We start from the raw sequence: 21,142 nt of genomic DNA on the forward strand, positions 1-21,142 counted from the left end.
TATTTTTGCTGTTGTTGTTGCTTTTTTTAGGGGTGGGGAGAGAAAGCTGAAGATGATGGTATTAATGCTGTCATTAAATTATGGAGATAATCAGGAAGAGACAGAGACTGGGAAAGTGACAGGGGATAGTAGGAAAAGAGATAAGAGAGTAAAAGGAAAAAAAGGAGAGCCAGACAAATCTAGATATATAAAGAGAAAAAGTGACAGAGCGCCAGAAAAAGCTAGTGAGCCAGAAACAGGTAGAAAAAGCATGAAAACACTCGGAATTGGGCCAGAACATTGAAGGGATGCACTAAAGTGAGAGATCTAGACAAAGAGGGAGAACAAGCATACCCAAAAGCCAGAGGGGAGGGGAAAGGCAAGCGCCATAGCCAGAAAGCCAGGTAGAGCAGCAGATAGAGCCAGCCAGTGGCAAAAGAATGTAATATTCTATGTAATATTACATTTGTAATATATTAATTTACTTTTAGGTCCATGTCTATAGGGCACATTTATTAAACTGGACCAAATTTGTAGCAATTCTGCACTTGGTAGTATAGTTTGAATGGCTTGTGCTTAAGCTCCCAGTAAGATAGCACAAATGGATTGGTGCTTGAGATCTCAGCCCTGTGCTACGATAGATAACTCTATGTATGTGTAACTGTGTTCTCATGCTACAAACAGGGGGACAAAAGGCAACATAAGGATAAGATTGACCACAGGCATTCATGAGAAATAGTATTAAAGAGATCTCATGTAAGGCCCATGTGTGACAAGCTCTCAGTCTGTTGCATGAAGGCATAGTTATGTAACTAGAAGGCAGAATAGATATCTCTAATCTCTTCTTCCCCCCACCATTCTCCAAGGAAGACTCATTCCTGCTAGAAGAAGACACAGGAATTTGCGGTTAGTAGCCACTCTGCACTCCTCAGAGAGAGGGGGTATGGGGCTAGAATTATATGTACCTCTCCCTTTAAATATTGTTAGTATAGGGAAGATGATTAGGTCCAATACAACTGCTGATTACTATTTCTAATTATTGGGGTTAGGGGGACCCCAAGCTCTATCTACAAGGCTTGACCCCTTCCCCACCAAATATGACTTCCACAATGAACATACAAGCTGAACAGCAAAAAAACTCATTGATCCCAGTCATAGCAAAATACAACTCAGAGAAAGGATGCACAGGAGTATACCAGACAACAGAGAAAGACTGGAAAGAAGCTGACGTATAGAGAAGCTAACACTTGGCACATGTTGCCTTCTTCTCAGAATCCTTCTCTTCCTTTAGGACCTGAAGAGAGCCTTAAACCATATATCTTCTCTCTTGAGGTGAGAAGACCAGAATCTCTCTTCTGTCCAATTCTCACCAATTCCACCCTTCATATAAACATGCAGCACCAAGAAATCAATCTCCACCAATGAAGATACCCCAATGCAAATGGCCCTTTGAACCAAGTCATGTAGTGATTTGAAGGATGTTTCTCTATGTTTTTTTTTAATTTTGCCTCATTGCCAGCAATGAGGTGCTGTTAAATTAATTGCAAAAGATATGGCCACAATAGACAGTTGCTTTATGAAGCACAAGCAAGTCTCATGAATGAATCAGAACAGAAGCTCTACAATACAATGTAGAACAGTAGGCCAAGACTCCATATGACCTTTAAGAGTCAGTTCACTGTGGGGCTAGAGTGAAGATGGTGGAGAAAAGGCAGCTCAAAGCTCCTGACACAATCACTCAAAAAAACTCCAAATAATGCCATAGGACAATTCCTGGTGCAGCAGAACCCACATTAGGATAGGCTGAGATTGTTTTCCAGCCAAGGATGGCTTGGAAGGTTAGCAGGAGGGGGCTGCTGTGCCAGTGTGGGAGTGGAGCCCAACCCTGTGGTCATGCCACCACAGATCCAGACTCAGGCTGGCCGCCCAGACCCAGACCAAGCTGACACAGATCCAGACCCAGGCCGAGCTGACACAGATCTAGCCCCAGGCAGGCCACGCCAGAGAAATTTACCCCCAAGTCTCTGAATCAGCTGCAACACCAGGTCTTCTGGAGCTATGCTTACAATCTGGTGAGAGGGTCGAGTGGTTGACCAGAGGGAGATTACAGGGATCTCTGCTAGAGGTAAGGCAGAATTTGGTTGTTCTATTCCAGCTGAGAACCAGGAAGCAGTGGCTGCAGCTCAGGTCAGGGAAGGGTGCAAGCTTGCCAGAGCTATCAACCACAGCAAACAAAATTTTATTCCCTGGTTGAATAGCAAGTAAGCTTGGGGTTATTTACAGACCAGATCACAAGCCAGGCAAATGAAGAACCTGCTCCTCCTTAAATTGTACCACCTTGGACACCCTGAAGCTTGGGACAGTGCATCCTGGAAGCAGTGCCCCACTTTAAGGAGTTAAAAGTCAAGAAACAGGGGGGAAATGAGCAGACAGAGAAAGATGCAGACCATAGAAAGTTTCTTTCGTGACAAAGAGGATCAAAGTGTACCCTCAGAAGAGGATAGCAATGTTAGGACTCCTACATCCAAAGTTTCCAAGAAAAAAATGAATTGGTCTCAGGACACAGAAATGTTCAAAAAGGACTTTGAAGATAAAGTAAGAGAGGTAGAGGGAAAAATGAGAGTGATGCAGGAAAGTCATGAAAAAAAAAGTCAATAGCTTGAAAAGCCAAATGGAAAAGATCTCTGAAGAAAATAATTTCCTAAGAATTAGGATTGAACAAATGGAAGCTAGTGACTTTAGGAGAAATCAAGACACAATAAAGCAAATCCAAATGAATAAAAAATAGAGGGCAATGTGAAATATCTTCTTGGAAAAACTGCTGATCTGGAAAATAGATCCAGCAGAGTTAATTGGAAAATAATCAAAATAAGAGCTTAGACATCATCTTCCAAGAGACTGTCAGGGAAAATTGTCCTGATATTCTAGAAACAGAAGGTAAAATAGAAATTGAAAGAATCTACCAATCACCTCCTGAAAGAGATCCCAAAAGGAAAACTTCCAGGAATACTATAGCCAAATTCCAGAGTTCTCAGGTCAAGGAGGAAATACTGCAAGCAGGCAGAAAGAAACAATTCAAGTACTGTGGAGCCACAGTCAGGATAGCACAAGATCTAGCAGCTTCTACATTAAAGGATCACAGGGCTTGGAATATGATATTCCAGAGGGCAAAGGAACTGGCATTATAACCAAGAATCATCTACCCAGCAAAACTGACTATAATCTTTTAGGGGAAAAAATGGGACTTCAATAAAAAAGAAGACTTTAAGGTATTCTTGATGAAAAGACCTGAACTGAATAGAAAATTGGACTTTCAAGTACAAGATGCTAGAGAAGCATAAAAAGGTAAACAGGAAAAAGAAATCATGAGGGATGTTAAAAGGTTAAACTGTTTACATTTTTTTCCTTTTATTTTTTTAAATTAATAAATAAAGTATTTTATTTTTTCCCCGTTACATGTAAAGATAGTTCTCAACTTCTGTTTATACAAGCTTTCCAATTTCAGATTTTTCTCCCTCCCTCCTCTCCCTCCCCCCTCCCCTAGACAGCAGGTAATCTGATATAGGTTATATATATATACACACACATAATAACATTAATCCTATTTCTGCATTAGTCATGTTATAAGAGAAAAATCAGAGCAATGATGAAAAACCTCAAAATAGAAAAAACAACAGCACCAAAAACAAAAGAAATACCATGGTTCATTCAGCATCTATACTCCACAGTTCTTTTTTTTTTTTTCTTGGATTTGGAGATCCTCTTCTATCATGAGTTCCCTGGAACTCTTCTGTGCCATTGCATTGGTGAGAAGAATATAGTCCATCACAGTAGATCAACACTCAATGTTGATGATACTGTGTACAATGTTCTTCTGGTTCTGCTCATCTCACTCATCACCAGCCCACACAAGACCCTCCAGGTTTCTCTGAACTCCTCCTGCTCGTCGTTTCTTACAGTACAATAGTATTCCATTGTATTCATATACCACAACTTGTCCAGCCATTGCCCAATTGATGGGCATCCCCTCAACTTCCAATTCTTTGCCACCACATAAAGAGCAGCTATAAATATTTTTGTACATGTGGGTCCCTTTCCCCTTTCCATGATTTCTTTGGGAAAAAGACCCAAAAGTGATATTGCTGATATGCCCCGTGGGCATAATTCCAAATTGCTCTCCAGAATGGTTGGATCAGTTCACAGCTCCACCAACAATGCATTAATGTTCCAATTTTCCCACAGTTTCTCCAACATTTATTATTTTCCTTTTTTGTCATTTTAGCCAATCTGATAGGTGTCAGGTGGTACCTCAGAGTTGTTTTAATTTGCATCTCTCTAATCATTAGAGATTTAGAGCATTTTTTCATATGGGAATAGATAGCTTTGGTTTCTTCATCAGAAAACTACCTGTTCATATCCTTTGACCATTTCTCAATTGGGGAATGACTTGGATTCTTATAAATTTAATTTAGTTCCCTATATATTTTAGAAATGAGGCCTTTATCAGAAGTACTGGCCACAAAAATTGTTTCCCAGCTTTCTGCCTCCCTTCTAATTTTGGATGCATTGCTTCTGTTTGTACAAACATTTTTTAATTTAATGTAATCAAAATTGGGGGGCACCTAGGTGGAGCAGTGGATAAAACACTGGCCCTGGATTCAGGAATACCTGAGTTTAAATCCGGTCTCAGACACTTGACACTTACTAGCTGTGTGACCGTGGGCAAGTCACTTAACCCCCATCACCCCGCCAAAAAAACAAAACAAAATAATGTAATCGAAATCAGCCATTTTGCATTTTATAATATACTCCATCTCTTGTTTGGTCATAAACTGTTTTCCTTTCCAAAGATCTGATAGGTAGACTATTCCTTTCTCTCCTAATTTACCTATGTTATCACCTCTTATGTCTAAATTGTGTATCCATTTTGACCTTATCTTAGTATAAAGTGTAAGATGTTGGTCTATGCCTAATTTCTGCCATACTATCTTCCAGTTTTCCCAGCAGTATTTGTCAAATACTGAGTTCCTATCCCAGAAGCTGGAGTCTTTGGGTTTATCAAACACTATATTACTAGTGTCATTTACTACTGCATTTCCTGTGCCTAGCCTATTCCATTGATCTACCACTCTATTTTTTAGCCAGTACCAGATAGTTTTGATGACTGCTACTTTATACTAAAGCTCCAGGTTTGGTACTGCTAACTCACCTTGCTGTGAATTTTTTTTTCATTATTTCTCTAGATATTCTTGATTTTTTGTTTTTCCAGATGAATTTTGTTATTATTTTTTCTAGCTCTATAAAATAATTTTTAGGTAGTCTGATTGGTATGGCACTGAATAAGTAAATTAATTTAGGCAGTATTGTCATTTTTACTATATTAGCTCTACCTATCCATGAGCAATTTATATCTTTCCAGTTTTTTAGATCTGATTTGATTTGTGTGAAGAGTGTTTGGTAGTTGTGTTCATAGAGTTCCTGGGTTTGTCTTGGCAAGTAGACTCCCAAGTATTTTATATTATCTACCGTTACTTTAAATGGAATTTCTCTTTCTATCTCTTGTTGCTGGACTTTGTTGGTCATGTATAGAAATGCTGATGATTTATGTGGATTTATTTTATATCCTGCTACTTTGCTAAAGTTGTTAATTGTTTCAAGTAATTTTTGAGTTGATTCTCTAGGATTCTTTAAGTATACCATCATATCATCTGCAAAGAGTGATAGTTTTGTTTCCTCCTTGCCTATTCTAATTCCTTTAATTCCTTTCTCTTCTCTGATTGCTAAAGCTAACATTTCTAGGGCAATATTAAATAATAGGGGTGATAATGGACATCCCTGTTTCACCCCTGATTTTATTGGGAAGGCCTCTAACGTATCTCCATTACATATAATGCTTGCTGATGGTTTTAGGTAGATATTGCTTATTATTTTAAGGAAAGCTCCACCTATTCCTAAGCTCTCTAGTGTTTTTATTAGGAATGGGTGCTGTATTTTGTCAAAAGCTTTCTCTTCATCTATTGAGATAATCATATGATTTTAGTTGGTTTTCTTATTGATGTGGTTGATTATGTTAATAGTTTTCCTAATATTGAACCAGCCCTGCATTCCTGGTATAAATCCCACCTGGTCATAGTGTATTATCCTGGTGATCACTTGCTGTAATCTCCTTGCTAATATCTTATTTAAGATTTTAGCATAAATATTCTTTAGGGAAATTGGTCTATAATTTTCTTTCTCTGTTTTTGCTTTGCCTGGTTTTGGTATCGCCAGCATATTTGTGTCATAAAATGAATTTGGTAGAACTCCTTCTTCACCTATTTTTCCAAATAATTTGTATAATATTGGAATTAATTGTTCTTAAATGTTTGGTAAAATTCACCCGTAAACCCATCTGGCCCTGGGGATTTTTTCTTAGGGAGTTCATTAATGGCTTGTTCAATTTCTTTTTCTAATATGGGTTTATTTAAGGATTTTATTTCCTCTTCAGTTAACCTGGGCAGTTTGTATTTTTGTAAATATTCATCCATCTCATTTAGATTGTCAAATTTATTGGCATACAGTTGGGCAAAATATTTCCTAATTATTGATTTAATTTCCACTTCATTGGTGGTAACATCACCCTTTTCATTTTTGATACTGGTAATTTGGTTTTCTTCTTTCTTTTTTTAAATCAAATTAACCAATATTTTATCTATTTTATTGGTTTTTTCATAAAACCAGCTCTTAGTTTTATTGATTAATTCTATAGTTTTTTTGCTTTCAATCTTATTAATTTCTCCTTTAATTTTCAGGATCTCTAGTTTAGTATCTAATTGGGGATTTCTAATTTGTTCTTTTTCTAGCTTTTTAAGTTGCATGCCCAATTCATTAATCTCCTCTTTCTCTTTTTTATTCATGTAAGCATTTAGAGCTATAACTTTTCCCCTAAGTACTGCTTTGGCTGCATCCCATAGATTTTGGCATGTTGTCTCATTATTGTCATTCTCTTGGATATAGTTATTGATTGTTTCTATGATTTGTTGTTTGGCCCATTCATTCTTTAGAATGAAATTATTTAGTTTCCAATTGATTTTCATTCTACTTTTTCCTGGCTCTTTCTTACATGTCATTTTTATTGCATCATGATCTGAGAAGGATGCATTTACTATTTCTGCCTTTCTACATTTGACTATGATGTTTTTGTGCCCTAATACATGGTCAATTTTTGAAAATGTGCCATGTACTTCTGAGAAAAAGGTATATTCCTTTCTATCCCCATTCAATTTTCTCCAGACATCTATCATGTCTAACTTTTCTAGTAATCTATTCACCTCTTTCACTTCTTTCTTATTTATTTTTCAGCTAGATTTATCTAATTCTGAGAGGGGGAGATTCAGATCCCTCACTAGTATAGTATTACTGTCTAATTCCTCTTGTAACTCATTTAACTTCTCCTCTAAGAATCTGGATGCTATATCACTTGGCGCATACATATTTAATATTGATATTACTTCATTATCTATAGTACCTTTTAGCAAGATGTAATTTCCTTCCTTATCTCTTTTAATGAGATCTATTTTTGCCTTTGCTTTGTCTGAGATAAGGATTGCTACTCCTGCTTTTTTTACTTTAGCTGAAGCATAATATATTCTGCTCCAGCCCTTTACCTTTACTTTGTGTGTATCTCTCTGTTTCAAATGTGTTTCTTGTAAACAGCATATTGTAGGATTCTGGTTTTTAATCCACTCTGCAATTCGCTTCCGTTTTACAGCAGAGTTCATCCCATTCACATTCACAGTTATTATTACTGACTGTCTATTCCCCTCCATTCTATTTACCCCCTTTTTACTTTTCCCCCCTTCTTTCACCCTATTTCTCCTCACTGATGTTTTACTTCTTACCCCTGCCTCCCCCAATCTGCCCTCCCTTTTTAGGGTTGAAACAATGTTCACCCCTCCTTTCTTTCCCTCTATTTTAATAGGTTTTTTTTCACCTCTTCATATGATATAATTCACCCCATTCCACTTCCCCTTTCCTCTCCTCCCCATAGACTCCCTTTTTAACCCCTTAGTTTTCTATGTATCATCACATCAAAGACAATTTATATTTATACCCTCTGTGTAAAGTCCTTCTCTCTGCCCAAATACATTTACAATTCTTAAGAGTTATGAGTATTATCTTCCCGTGTAGGGATATAAACAGTTTAATCTAATTGAGTAACCTTTTCTTTCCCCCCTGTTTACCTTTTTAAACTTGAGTCTTTTATGTTAAGATCGAATTTTCTATTTAGTTCTGGTCTTTTCATCAGGAATGATCAAAAGTCCCCAATGTCATTAAATGTCCATTTTTTCCCCTGAAAGAGAATGAACATTTTTGCTGGGTAATAGATTCTTGGCTGCAATCCAAGCTCCTTTGCCTTCCAGAATATCATATTCCAAGCCTTGCGGTCCTTTAATGTTGAAGCTGCCAGGTCCTGAGCAATCCTGACTGTCACTCCATGATATTTAAATTGCTTCTTTCTGGCTGCTTAGAGTATTTTCTCCTTCACCTGATAATTCTGGAATTTGGCTACAATATTCCTTGGAGTTTTCCTTTTGGGGTCTCTTTCAGGAGGTGATTGGTGGATTCTTTCAATGATGATTTTATCCTCTGATTCTATGATATCAGGGCAGTTCTCCTTAATAATTTTCTGGAATATGGTGTCTAGATTCTTTTTCTGGTCATGGCTTTCAGGCAATCCAATGATTCTCAAATTGTCTCTCCTGGATCCGTTTTCCAGATCAGTTGTCTTTCCAATGAGGTATTTCACATTTTCTTCTATTTTTTCATTCTTTTGATTCTGCTTGACTGATTCCTGGTGTCTCATGAATTCCTTATCTTCCAACTGTCCAATTTTAATTTTTAAGGCATTGTTTTCTTCAGTGAGATTATGCACCTTTTTTTCCATTTGGCCAAATGATTTTTTTAAGGCATTGTTTTCTTCAGTGAAATTATGCACTTTTTTTTCCCGTTTGGCCAGATGAATTTTTTAAGGAATTGTTTTCTGCAGTCAATCTTTGTGCTTCCTTTTCCAAGCTGCTGATTCTTTTTTCATAGTTTTCTTGTTTTGCTTTCATTTCTCTCCTCATTTTTTTTTTCTACCTCTCTCAATTGATTGTTGAATCCTTTTTGAGCTCTTCTAGGAAGGCTTTTTGTTCTTGAGACCAATTCACCTTCCCTCGGGAGGCTTCACATTTAGGCAATTTGAGGGTATTGTCATTATCTGAGTTTGCGTTGGCTTCTTCCCTATTGATACAGAAGCTCTCGATGGAGAGGGCTCTTTTTTGCTTCTTACTCATTATTGCAGCTTATTTTTTTTTTAAGTTGAGGTCTGCTCTGGGGGCACCAGGGTCCCTGTTTTGGGCTTCTTGTGCAGGGGTATAGGTGCTGTGTGACTGGCTTTTTACTCTGAGGCCTTTATAGTGTGTGCAGTTCACCTCCCTGCACTTCCTGTCTAAGCACGCTGTGTCTGTGTGCCTGGTCGCGCCTATCCTGTTCGTGGCCCTACCGCTGGCAACTTGACCTCTCGGCTGGTGCAGGTAGGTTTTTCCACTGTCCTTCTTGGCCACCAGATTTTTTGAGCCAGTTTCCAAGGGCCTCAGTTGTTCAGCTGTGGCCCGCAGCTCCTGCTGACTTGCCCCGACCCCCTCGGCGCTGGGCTGCTACCCTGCGCTGGGCCTCCCTTTTGCCTGAGTCAGACCGACCTTTTCCTGAAGTCTTCTAAATTATCTCTAGTTGGAAGACTGTGTCTCTCTGTCTCTTTGCAGGTTCTGTAGTTTCAGAATCCATCCAGAGGTTTATTTAATGTTCTTTTTCAGGGAACAGAAGGAGAGCTCAGGCAGCTTGCTGTTTCCTCTCCGCCATCTTGGCCAAACTGTTTACATTTCTACAGTTGAAGATGATATGTCTAACTCATAAGAACTTTCTCAGTATTAGGGCAGATGATAGGAATAAATTTAGACAGAGGGAACAGGCAGGAATTGATTATGAAGAGATGATATCTGTACAGCATTTATTTTTTATTTATGTTTTTTTGTGAGGTGGTCAGGGTGAGGTGGCATGCCTGGGGTCACAGAGTTGGTGAGTGTCTTGTGTCTGAGGCCAGATTTGTGTTTATGTCCTCTTGGGTCCAGGGTGGGTACTTTGTCTACTGTGTCACTTAGCTGCCCCATGATGATATCTTTCGTGTAAAATTGAGGGGTGAGAGGATTGCACTAGGGGAGAGATAAAATGGTGTGAAATCTCACATGAAGCAAGAAAGGGCTTATGGAGTGGAGAGAGAGATGGGGGAGGAATGGGGAATGAATGAGCCTTACACTCATCAGAATTGGCTCAAAGACCTTACTCTCATCAAAGTTGGCTCAAGGAGGGAACAACACACACGCTCAATTAGGTGGAGTAATATATCTAACCCTGTAGTAAAGTAGGAGGGGAAGGGAATAAGGAGGGAGAGGTGAAAGAAGAGGGGGCAGAGTTGGGGAGGGGGCAGTCAGAAGAAAAACACTTTTGAGGAGGGATGGGGTGAAAGAAGATAGAAAATAGAGTAAATATCATGGGGAGGGAATAGGATGGAAGGAAACAGTTAACAATAGTAACTGAAAAAATTTTGAAGCAGAGGCAAGAGTAATATGATGATGATGATGACTGATTGATGGATTGATGATCATTGGATGAAGATGAGAATTGATTGTTGAGGATTGATTGATGATGAGCACTGATTGATGATGAGGATGACAAAACATAATACTTATGTTTCTGGGCTATTGTGAAGAAAATTCTTTGTCAGGTATAAGTTACCATATAAATTTTATCTATTTCTGTTTTTTGCAATAATCAATCTCATGGGTTTATTGTAAGGAAATCTCTCTTTAAAGTACTATATAAATGTAATTGACTATTAAAAAAAGATGAGCAGGATGCTATCAGAAAAACCTGGAAAGACCTACATGAGCTGAAGCAAAGTGAAATGTACTGTATACAAAATAACAGCAATATTTTAAGATGATCTGCTGTGAATGACTTGGTTATTTTCAGCAATGCAGTGATCCAAGACAACTCTGAAGGTCTTATGAAAAATGCATTCCATCTACAGAGAGAGAAATTATGATATTTGAATACAAATTGAAGCCTAATTTTTTGTTAGTTCCTTTATCTGAAGTTTTGTTTTTGTCTGTTTTCTTTTACAACCTGGCTAATGTGGAAATATTTTGCATGACTACTCAAGTATAGCTTGTGTTGAATTGCTTGAGTTCTTTCAGGGGAGGGGGGGAAGGAGGAAGAGAATTTGGAACACAGGGTTTTAAGAAATTGATGTAAAAATTTATATTTTACATAAAATTTGGGAAAATAAAATTCTAAATATTGAAAAAAAAAGAAAAGTCAGTTCACTGAATCTAGAATACGGATTTGAAGGAAACCAAAGTCATGAGAAGATAACAGAACTAAAGAAATGGAAGCTATAAGATATGACTTGGTATTGGGAGAGCAGAAATATAATCAGAAGATACCACCACAGAAAAAGGGGATAAGATTCTGGAAGCAAGTCTTATTGAGCATATCAGGTTGGAAAAGTGTTAGGACAGAAGCTGAGTTGCTTCCTTCATGGGAACCTGAAGACATTTTCTCTGGGCATAAAGAAAATCTGTTTGCCTGTCTTTGTTTTAAGTGTTTGCTTTGCCTTAATAAACAAGGTTAATCATGAGCATTTGCTAGTGTGAACTTAATGGAAGTAGTTGGGAGAAGGAAAGTAAGGGGGAAATAAACCTGAGAGAAGAGATGGGTAGAGCTCATATTTAACAAATGATAAAGAGAATTACAGATCTTTTGTGAAAGAACACAAAAGCACCCCTATCCTATATCAGAAATGCAAAGAAATAAATGTCATTTTTGATCTAAGGTCCTTAGTTATACCAGAATAACTTTGAGTATGTAATCAAACTTTCAGGAAAACAATTTCCTGTATCCAAACAAATGAGGAAACTATATGAAAGTTCTGGGAGGAACTCTGTTCTTTCAGAGGATGGTCTTGGGATGACCGGACAAGAACATAGAACCCTTGATTGATCAACTTAAGAGCAATTCCTTCTTCATGACTTGATGGCATTAGTAATGGTCAAAGTTATCAAAAATTTAATGGTTTAGAAAATTATTCCTTAGGGCACAATGACATTTTAAGTCACTATTGTTCAGAGACTTACCAAAACTCTGAACTTTTGCTTAATTTGACTGTGAAATTTTGTCTATTATTTCAGTATATTAGAAACTGCAGCTCCAAAATTACTTGTGTTAGATTTTTGAAAGCAGCATTGGTTTCTGTCCCTTTGAATTCTAAGAAAAAATCTTTAGAAACAATCGAAAATAATGAAAAATTATATTGATTTGGCTAAACCATAGCACTTTTCCCACACTTTTATTTTTTGAAAGAAAGCATTGATTTAATATTTAATATTTGATTTCATTGTATAATTTTATTCTATATTTCATATAGCAACCTGATCCTTTTTCTCTTTCTCTGAGTATAGAAGCTCATAAGTTAAAAATGTTCAGCTTCCCTCTCTGAAGTTAGATGCAAAGATTTAAGTTTTCTCACAACTATTAATTAAAGGAAAACTCTAAGCTATGTTTAAAGATTCAATACTCTCAAAAAACATTCTAATTCTAAGGGAATTGTTATTTCAGCACCATCTACAAATCACTTTGTGCCAAGGAAATTTGTTGTCCCTTGTAACTTCAGCTCCTGAGAAACTCCATATCTGTTTGCTATCTTTGATGGCATGCAAGCTGACCTGGACCCATCATAGGCCCAATTAAAGGTGGTCTTACCTCCTTTCTAGGCACCAGCTAGTCTACTATCCTAGGTCCAGAATTGGGATGTAGCTATGTCCCATAAATCCATAATGCACTCAGAGAAGGGTGGTTTGAGTCCCACATGTGTGTGTAATTCCATTCCCTTAATGTAACCAATCGTGATACTTCAGCCCCACTATGGGGGTCAGTTGTATGATTTGCCCCACCCCCACCCCTGTTCTGTTCTGTTCTTTGTTCTATGCTTATAAAAATGAGTTGCATCTTCAGGTCTTTTGTCTTTTGGCCTGAGGCAGTCATTTAACCCATTTTATTACATTATATGCATCACTGTTAATAAATTATCTTTCTCAGAGCAGTGTGTCTCCACTTACCTTTGTTGAATTTCACTTGCAACAGTATTCTAGAAAAAAAATTATGCTAGATTGCTTATCTGGGCAATGAGTCAGTAATAAGAGGAGGGGCAAATAAGAGTGGTTGGACTTCATCCTCATAATACTTCCACTTATTAATTACATTAATTGTTTTCCTAATGTTGAATTATCTATGCTTCCATGGCACAAACCCAACCTAATCCTAGTAAATTATTTTTGATAAATTATTATAATCTTTTCCTCAAGATTTTATTTAACATTTTTGAATCAATATTAATAGGATGATCTCTAGTTCTTTTTCTTTGATTTATCCTTCTGTTGTAGATATTATGACTACATTGATCTCACAAAAGGAGTTTTGCATAGTGCTTTCTCAATTTTTGAGAAAAATCTGACTTGTATAAGTATTAATTGTTCTTTAAATTTTTGATACAATTCTCCAATACGTCTATCTGAACAAGAGAATGTTTTGTTGTTGTTGCTGATAGCTCCTTTTATAAGTAGTTAATTTTCCTTTTCTGAAACTGAATTAATATCTCTATATGTCATTCTGTTCATTTTAATTAATCAATAAAAAGTTATTAAGTGCCTACTATGTTCTAAGCACTGTTTTAAGTGATGGGGATAAAAAAAATGGGCGAGAGACAATGTCTGCCCTCAAGGAGCTTACAATCTAATGGTGGTGGTAGTGGTATGAAAAACATGCAAACAAATATACACACACACACTAAACAAGTTATACACAGGATAAATAGGAAATAAGAGGGAAGACATTAGAATTGAGAGGAGTTGGGGAAGGCTCCCTATAGAAAATGGGATTCTAACTGGTACTCAACGGAAATTAGGGATGCCAGTACTCAAAGCAGGGGAGGAACATTCCTAGCCTGGGGAATAGCCAGAGAAAATGGTAAGAGCTGAGATTGCAATGTCTTTTATAGGGAATAGCTAGAAGGTCAGTGTCACTGGATCGAAGAGTACATGTATAAGTAAAGTATAAGAAGACTGGAAAGGTAGGAGAAGGCTAGGTTATGAGAGGCTTTGAATGTCAAACAGAATATTTTGAATTTGATCCTGGAGGCAATAGGAAGCCACTGGATTTTATTGAGTAGGGATGTGATATCATGAGATCTATGCTTTGGGGAGAGCAATTTATTGGTGAAAATATCAACATTAGTATTGCCTCTCATTTCAACTACATGAGTTTAACTGATTTTATGCTGTACTAATTTTATAATTGAGTCAGCTTTTCCTCTGAGTTAGTTTAAAGTTATGAGTTAACTTGTTATCATATATATTGTTCAACCTTGCTTTGGCTTGAGGGTCCTCTCTCTCTCTCTCTCTCTCTCTCTTTCTGTGGGGCAATGAGTGTTAAGTGACTTGCCCAGGACCACACAGCTAATATGTGTCAAGTGTCTGATTCTGGATTTGAACTCAGGTCCTTCTGAATCCAAGACCGGTGCTTTATCCACTGTGCCACCTAGCTGCCCCACCTCACCCCACCCCCAGAGTCTTATCTCTTTAACAGACCCTTGTAGGTGCCAGAGTCTGCTTATTCAGTCCTACAAACAAGTTCTGCAAGATGCTGATGGATCCCATAAACTAATTAACATTCCTTAATTGTCAGAGAGAGGTAGTCATTAGCCCCACATGTGTATGCTAGCCTGCTTTCTTTGAAATAACCAATCATATCCCCAGCTCCACAATGCTGTCTATGTCATAACTAATCATATTGTCCCCCTCACCTATCCAATTCTGTATTCCCCAAACTATATTAAGGCTGGTAAGCCCTACCTAGGGATCTTTAGTCACTGAAAAAGGCCATTGACCCAATTTATGGGTTACTGCCAGCCTAACTAATAAATTGATAATGTTCAGGTCTCAATTTACCTTAATTTTTGAACTTAATATTAGCTTAATGGATGATGGATTGGAGTTGGCCAAAAGACCCATCAGCTGGATACTGCAGTAATCAAGGCATGAGGTAATGAGGGCCTATCCCAAGGAGGTAGCAGTGTTAGAGAAGAGATTTTTCTTTTGAATCATCAAATATTTTTTCATATTACCATGTATAATCAGTTTTTAAAATTTATTTTATTTCTTTTCTGTATGTTGTGATTTCACCGTGTTTATTTTTAAATTTTTATTTTGTTAACTTGATTTTCTCCCCCTCTTTTAGCTGGCTAAAGGTTTATCTATTATTTTTTATCCTTTCAAAGAACCAGCTTTTAGTTTTGTTTACTAGTTCAACATTCTTTATAGTTTCTAAATTAACTAGTTCTTCACCAATTGTAATTGTTTTCTTTTTTCTTTTGCTTATTTTGGGATTATATGTTGGGTTTCTAATTTTTTTAATTGCAAATTACAAATTCGCATTTCTTTTTAATACGTCCCCCAACACTTTGTTAATGTATGTTTTTAAGCAATATACATTTTTCACTGAGAATTGCTTCGCTACATCCCAGAGATTTTGGCATATTGTCTTATCAAAAAAACTATCTTTTACAAAGTTCTCAATTGATAATCTGATTTGTTCTTTGACCTACCATTAAATCTCTATTTAGGTCTGCATGTTTTGCTTGTGATTTTTATGTTTTACTATTTCTATTGAATTTTGATCTGTAAAGGGCTTATTGTTTCTTTTTTATATTTGTAATTTCTCTTTGCCATAGTACATGATCTATTTTTGCAAAGGTGCTATGTGGTGCTTAGAATTGTTTATTCTTTAATTTTTCCTTTTAGAAGATAGCATAACATCTCTTTAGCTCTAAATTCTCCAACAGTTTGTTTAGTTCTATATCTCTTTCTGTTAGATTTCTCTAATTCTGAAAAGGAAACATAAAATCCTCAGCTATAAATTTTTTTTCCTAAGTCTTTTTGCAATTCAACTATTTTTTTCCTCTATGAATTTAAATGCTATGTCTTTTGGTACAAATATGTTTAATCTGTTAACTGTGGTTCTCTTTAATATAACATTGTCTTTTTTATCTCTATCAACACTGAATTTTAAAATTTTTGTTTTGTCTGATACCATTTCTTACTTTTTTGGATTCAGTTTCTAATTTTGATCCTGTTTGTTTGCTTTTTAGAAGTGTTTCTTTCAAATAGACTGTGAGACTTTTTTATTATGTTCCTCCTGGATGATTTTCCAGACTTTAATACAAGGCTTCAGCTGTAGTCACACTTAGGAACTTCTCTCAGCATATGGGGCTTTGTCAACCTGGAACATTCATTTGCCCCATGTCCCTCTTCCTTCAAGATACTGTCCTCCTGGGGACAGCTAGGTGGCACAGTGGATAAAGCACCAGCCCTGGATTCAGGATGACCTGAGTTCAAATTTGACCTCAGATAATTGACACTTACTAGCTCTGTGACCCTGGGCAAGTCACTTAACCCTCATTGCCCTACCCCCCCCCCAAAAAAGAAAAAAATCTAGTTAAAAAGATACTGTCCTCCTTTTCCCATTTGTGTTTTCCTCCAGATGTCTCCATTTTGGAGATGGGCCGAAACAGGCAAATCTTCATTCCTCTGCTAGCTGTCCTCTTGATTTTCTAGACTTTCTCTTCCAAAGCTTTTCAACTCCCTTTTGGGTACTGTCTTCTCTTTTTAGAATGTAAGCTCTTTTTGGACAAGGAAGGCCTTTATTTTATTTTATTTTAATTTATTTTTTGCGGGGCAGTGAGGGTTAAGTGACTTGCCTAAGGTCACACAGCTAGTAAGTGTCAAGTGTCTGGGGCATAGTAAGTAGTTTATAATTTCTTGCTGCCTTTCCTTTTTTTAAAAAAATGGATTTAGTCTATTTGCAAAGTTATAAAGGCTGTTTGTGTTTTCTTTTACTTGTTTCTATAGTATTATTTTTTCATTTATTTAGAATTTTATTTTTCCCCAATTACATGTAAAATTTTTTAACATCCATTTTAAAACTGCTCCAAATTCTCTTCCTTCCCGTCCTTAAGAAGGCAAGTTAATCATGTGTTGTCATGAGAAATATTTCCATATTAGTCAGGTTGTGAAAGAAAACAGACAAAAAAACTCAAGAAAAATAAACTAAAAAAATATGCTTCAATCTGTATTCAGACACCAGCAATTCTTTCTCTGGAAATGGATCACATTTTTCATTATAAGTCCTTCAGAGTTGTCTTGGATCATTATATTGTTGAGAATAGCAAAGTCATTCACAGATGATCATCTGCTGTTACTTTGTACATTTCACTCTGCATCAGCTCATGTAAGTCTTTCCAGGTTTGTCTGAGAGCATCCTGCTCATCATTTCTTGTTTTGTTTTGTTTTATTTGGTTTTTTTTCAGGGTAGTGAGGGTTAAGTCACTTGCCCAGGGTCACACAGCTAGTAAGTGTCAAGTGTCTGAGTCCAGATTTGAACTCAGGTCCTCCTGAATCCCGGGCCGGTGCTTTATCCAACTGTGCCACCTAGCTGCCCTCCCTGCTCATCATTTCTTATAGAACAATAGTGTTCCATCATAATCACATCCCATAATTTATTCAGCCATTCCCCAATTGATGGGCACCCCCTCAATTTCAAACTCTTTGCACCAGAAAAGAGCTGCTATAAATATTTTTTGTGCATATAGGTCCTTTAACTTTTTGGTTTTTATCTCTTTTTGGATACTGACAGATTAGTGGTATTACTAGGTCAAAGAGTATGCATGGTTTAATAGCCTTTTGGCCATAGTTCCAAATTTTTCTATAGAATATTTTGAATTGGGGACAGCTAGATGGCACAGTGGATAAAGCACCAGCCCTGAATTCAGGAGTACCTGAGTTCAAATCCAGCCTCAGACACTTGACACTTACTAGCTGTGTTACCCTGGGCAAGCCACTTAACCCTTATTGCCTCACCAAAAAAAAAATACAGAATGTTTGAATCAATTTACAACTCCACCAACAGTGCATAATGTCTCATTTTCTCCACATCCCATACATTTGTCATTTTCCTCTGCTGTCCTATTATTCCAGTCCAATAGGTGTGGGGTAGTACCCCAGAATTGTTTTGACATGCATCTTTCTAATCAATAGTGAGTTAGAGCATTTTTTTCATGATGATAGATAGCTTTGATTATTTCATCTGAAAACTGTTCATATCTTTTGATTATTTATCAATTGGGGAATGGCTCTTATTTTAATAAATTTGACTCAGTTCTCTATATGTTTGATAAATGAGGCCTTTATCAGAAAAACTTGCTTCAAAAAATGTTCAGTTACTATTGCTAACTGTATTTCTCTCCATCCTATTTCCTCCCCATGACATTTACTCTATTCTCTATCTCCTTTCACTCTGTCCCTCCTCAAAAGTGTTTTGCTTCTGACTGCCCCTCCCCCAACCTGCCCTCTTTTCTATCATACCTCCCCTTATCCCTTTCCCCTCCTACTTTCCTGCAGGGTAAGACAGATTTCTATACCCAATTGAGTATGTATATTATTCCTTCTTTGAGCCAATTCTGATGAGAGTAAGGTTCACTCACTCCACAGCACCTCCCCCATCTTCTCCTCCACTGTATAAGCTTTTACTTGATACTTTTATGTGAGATACTTTACTCCTTTCCACCTCTCCCTTTCCATTTCTCCCAGTGCATTCCTCTTTCACCCTTAATTTTATTTTTTAAAGATATCCCTTCATATTCAACTCAAACCTGTGTCCTCTGTCTAAATATATTCCATCCAGCTACCCTAATAATGAGAAAGTTTTTATGAGTTTAAAGTGTCATCTTTCCATATAGAAATATAAACAGTTTAACCTTTTAATATTCCTTATGATTTCTTTTGTCTGTTTACCTTCTTATGCTTCTGTAGTCTTGTATTTCAAAGTTAAATTTTCTATTCAGCTCAGGCCTTTTCATCAAGAATGCCTGAAAGTCCACTCTTCCATTTTTCCCTTGAAGGATTACATACTGTTTTGCTGGGTAGGTGATTCTTGGTTGTAATGCCAGTTCCTTTGCCCTCTGAAATTTCATATTCCAAGCCCTCTGATCCTTTAATGTAGAAGTTGCTAGATCTTCTGTTATCCTGACTGTGGCTCCACAATACTTGAATTGTTTCTTTTTGGCTGCTTGCAATATTTTCTCCTTGACCTGGGAGCTCTGGAATTTGGCTATAGTATTCCTGGGAGTTTTCATTTTGGGATATCTTTCAGGAAGTACTTGGTGGATTCTTTCAATTTCTATTTTACTTTCTGATTCTAGACTATCAGGGCAGTTTTTCCTTACACTTTCTTGGAAGATGATGTCTAGGCTCTTTTTTTGATCCTGGCTTTCAGGTAGAACAGTAATTTTAAAATTATCTCTCCTAGATCTATTTTCCAGGTCAGCTGTTTTTCCAAGGAGATATTTCACATTGTCCTCTATTTTTTCATTCTTTTGGTTTTGCTTTATTGCGTCTTAATTTCTCATAAATTCATTAGCTTCTACTTGCTCAGTCCTAATTCTTAAGTAATTATTTTCTTCAGAGAGCTTTTGTACCTCCTTTTCCATTTGGGTAATTTGGCTTTTCAAGGTATTTCTTTTCCTCATTGGCTTTTTGTACCTCTTTTACCATTTGGTCTAGTCTATTTTTAAAGGTTTTATTTTCTTCAGTATTTTTTTGTGTCTCCTTTACCAAGCTGTTGATTCCCCCCAACCCAATTTTCTTTCATTACTCTCATTTCTCTTTCTATTTTTTCCTCTACCTCTCCTACTTTATTTTCAAATTCCTTTTTGAGTGCTTCTATGGCCTCAGACCAATTAATATTTTTCTTTGAAGCTTTGGATATAGGGACTTTGACTTTGTTATCTTCTCCTAAGGGTATATTTTGATTTTCCTTGTCACCACAGAAACTTTCTATGGTCAGAATTTTTTTCTGTTTGCTCATTTTCCCAGCCTGTTTCTTGAATTTTAACTCTGTTAAAGTTGGGGCACTCCTTCCAGGGTGGAGGGCACGCTCTCCCAAGCTTCAGGGGTTTTGTGCAGTGGTTTTCAGAGTTACTTCTAGGAATTTGTAAATTTTTCATTCTTCCAAGGTGGTATAATTTAAGGAGAGGTATGATTACTACTCTCCTGGTCTGTGCTCTGGTCTGCAAGCAACCAGAGGCCTGATTTTCTGCCCTGGAACTATAAATAGAGGCCCCCTCCACTGTGGCTGTAAGCTCTGGTGGGATTGTGCTCCTCCCTGGCCTGGGACTGCCACCTAAGACTGTGACCTGAATCCAAGTATTGGTGCTAGCAAACAGACCCCTGTAAACTTCTTCTGGTCAACTGACCCCTTACTGACTGTGGGCTAAGAGTTCCAAAAGCAGTTGCTGCTGCTGATTCAGAGGCTCCTGAGGCCTGCCGCTTGTTTTCTGGGGCTGGGGCTGTGCTGGCATAGCCTGTACTGCACTGCACTGCACCCCACTCTCACCCCAGTACAACAGACCTTTCCTACCAACCTTCTAAGTTGTCTTTGCCTGAAAAAGTATTTCACCCTTTTCTTTTGTGGGTTCTGCTGCTCCAGGAATTGTCTTATAGCATTATTTGAAGGTATTGGGAGGGGTCTTGGGAAGATTTCAGGCATGTTATTGTCTTTCCTTTACCATCTTGGCTATGCCTCTGTAGTATTATTTTAAAGATTTTTTTGTCCCCTTAATCTTTTAAGTACATAATTTGTCCCTTTGACTAGTTTTGCTTCAATTGTTTTGAAGCTGTCCTATTGTTAAATGTTTTTAACTTAACTTAAAATATTGCTATTGCTAGTTATTATTCTAATTCTTCTCACTTCATCTTGCATCAGTTCATACAGGTCTTTCTAGGTTTTCCCCAAACCACCCCCTTCATCATTTATTAAAGCACAATAGTATTCGATCACATTTATTTACTATAACTTGTTCAGCTATTTCCTAATTGATGGGAAGCCCCTAAGTTTCTAATACTTTGCCAATACAAAAAGAGCTGCTACAAATATTTTTGTACATATGGATTCTTTTCCTTTTTCTTTGATGTCT

General features: G+C 37.1%; 1 protein-coding gene across 1 annotated transcript in view; it reads right to left on the minus strand.

Moving 5' to 3' along the window:
* MEIKIN (meiotic kinetochore factor) overlaps positions 1–21,142 on the minus strand; it is a 145,036-nt gene that overhangs the window by 37,323 nt on the left and 86,571 nt on the right. Inside the window, exon 14 of the mRNA XM_043980669.1 lies at positions 18,926–18,937. Within this exon, the coding sequence (XP_043836604.1) occupies positions 18,926–18,937 (12 nt within the window). The remainder of the gene's footprint in view (positions 1–18,925; positions 18,938–21,142) is intronic.

Source organism: Dromiciops gliroides, chromosome 2 (assembly GCF_019393635.1).
Source record: "Dromiciops gliroides isolate mDroGli1 chromosome 2, mDroGli1.pri, whole genome shotgun sequence".
Taxonomy (NCBI): domain Eukaryota; kingdom Metazoa; phylum Chordata; class Mammalia; order Microbiotheria; family Microbiotheriidae; genus Dromiciops; species Dromiciops gliroides.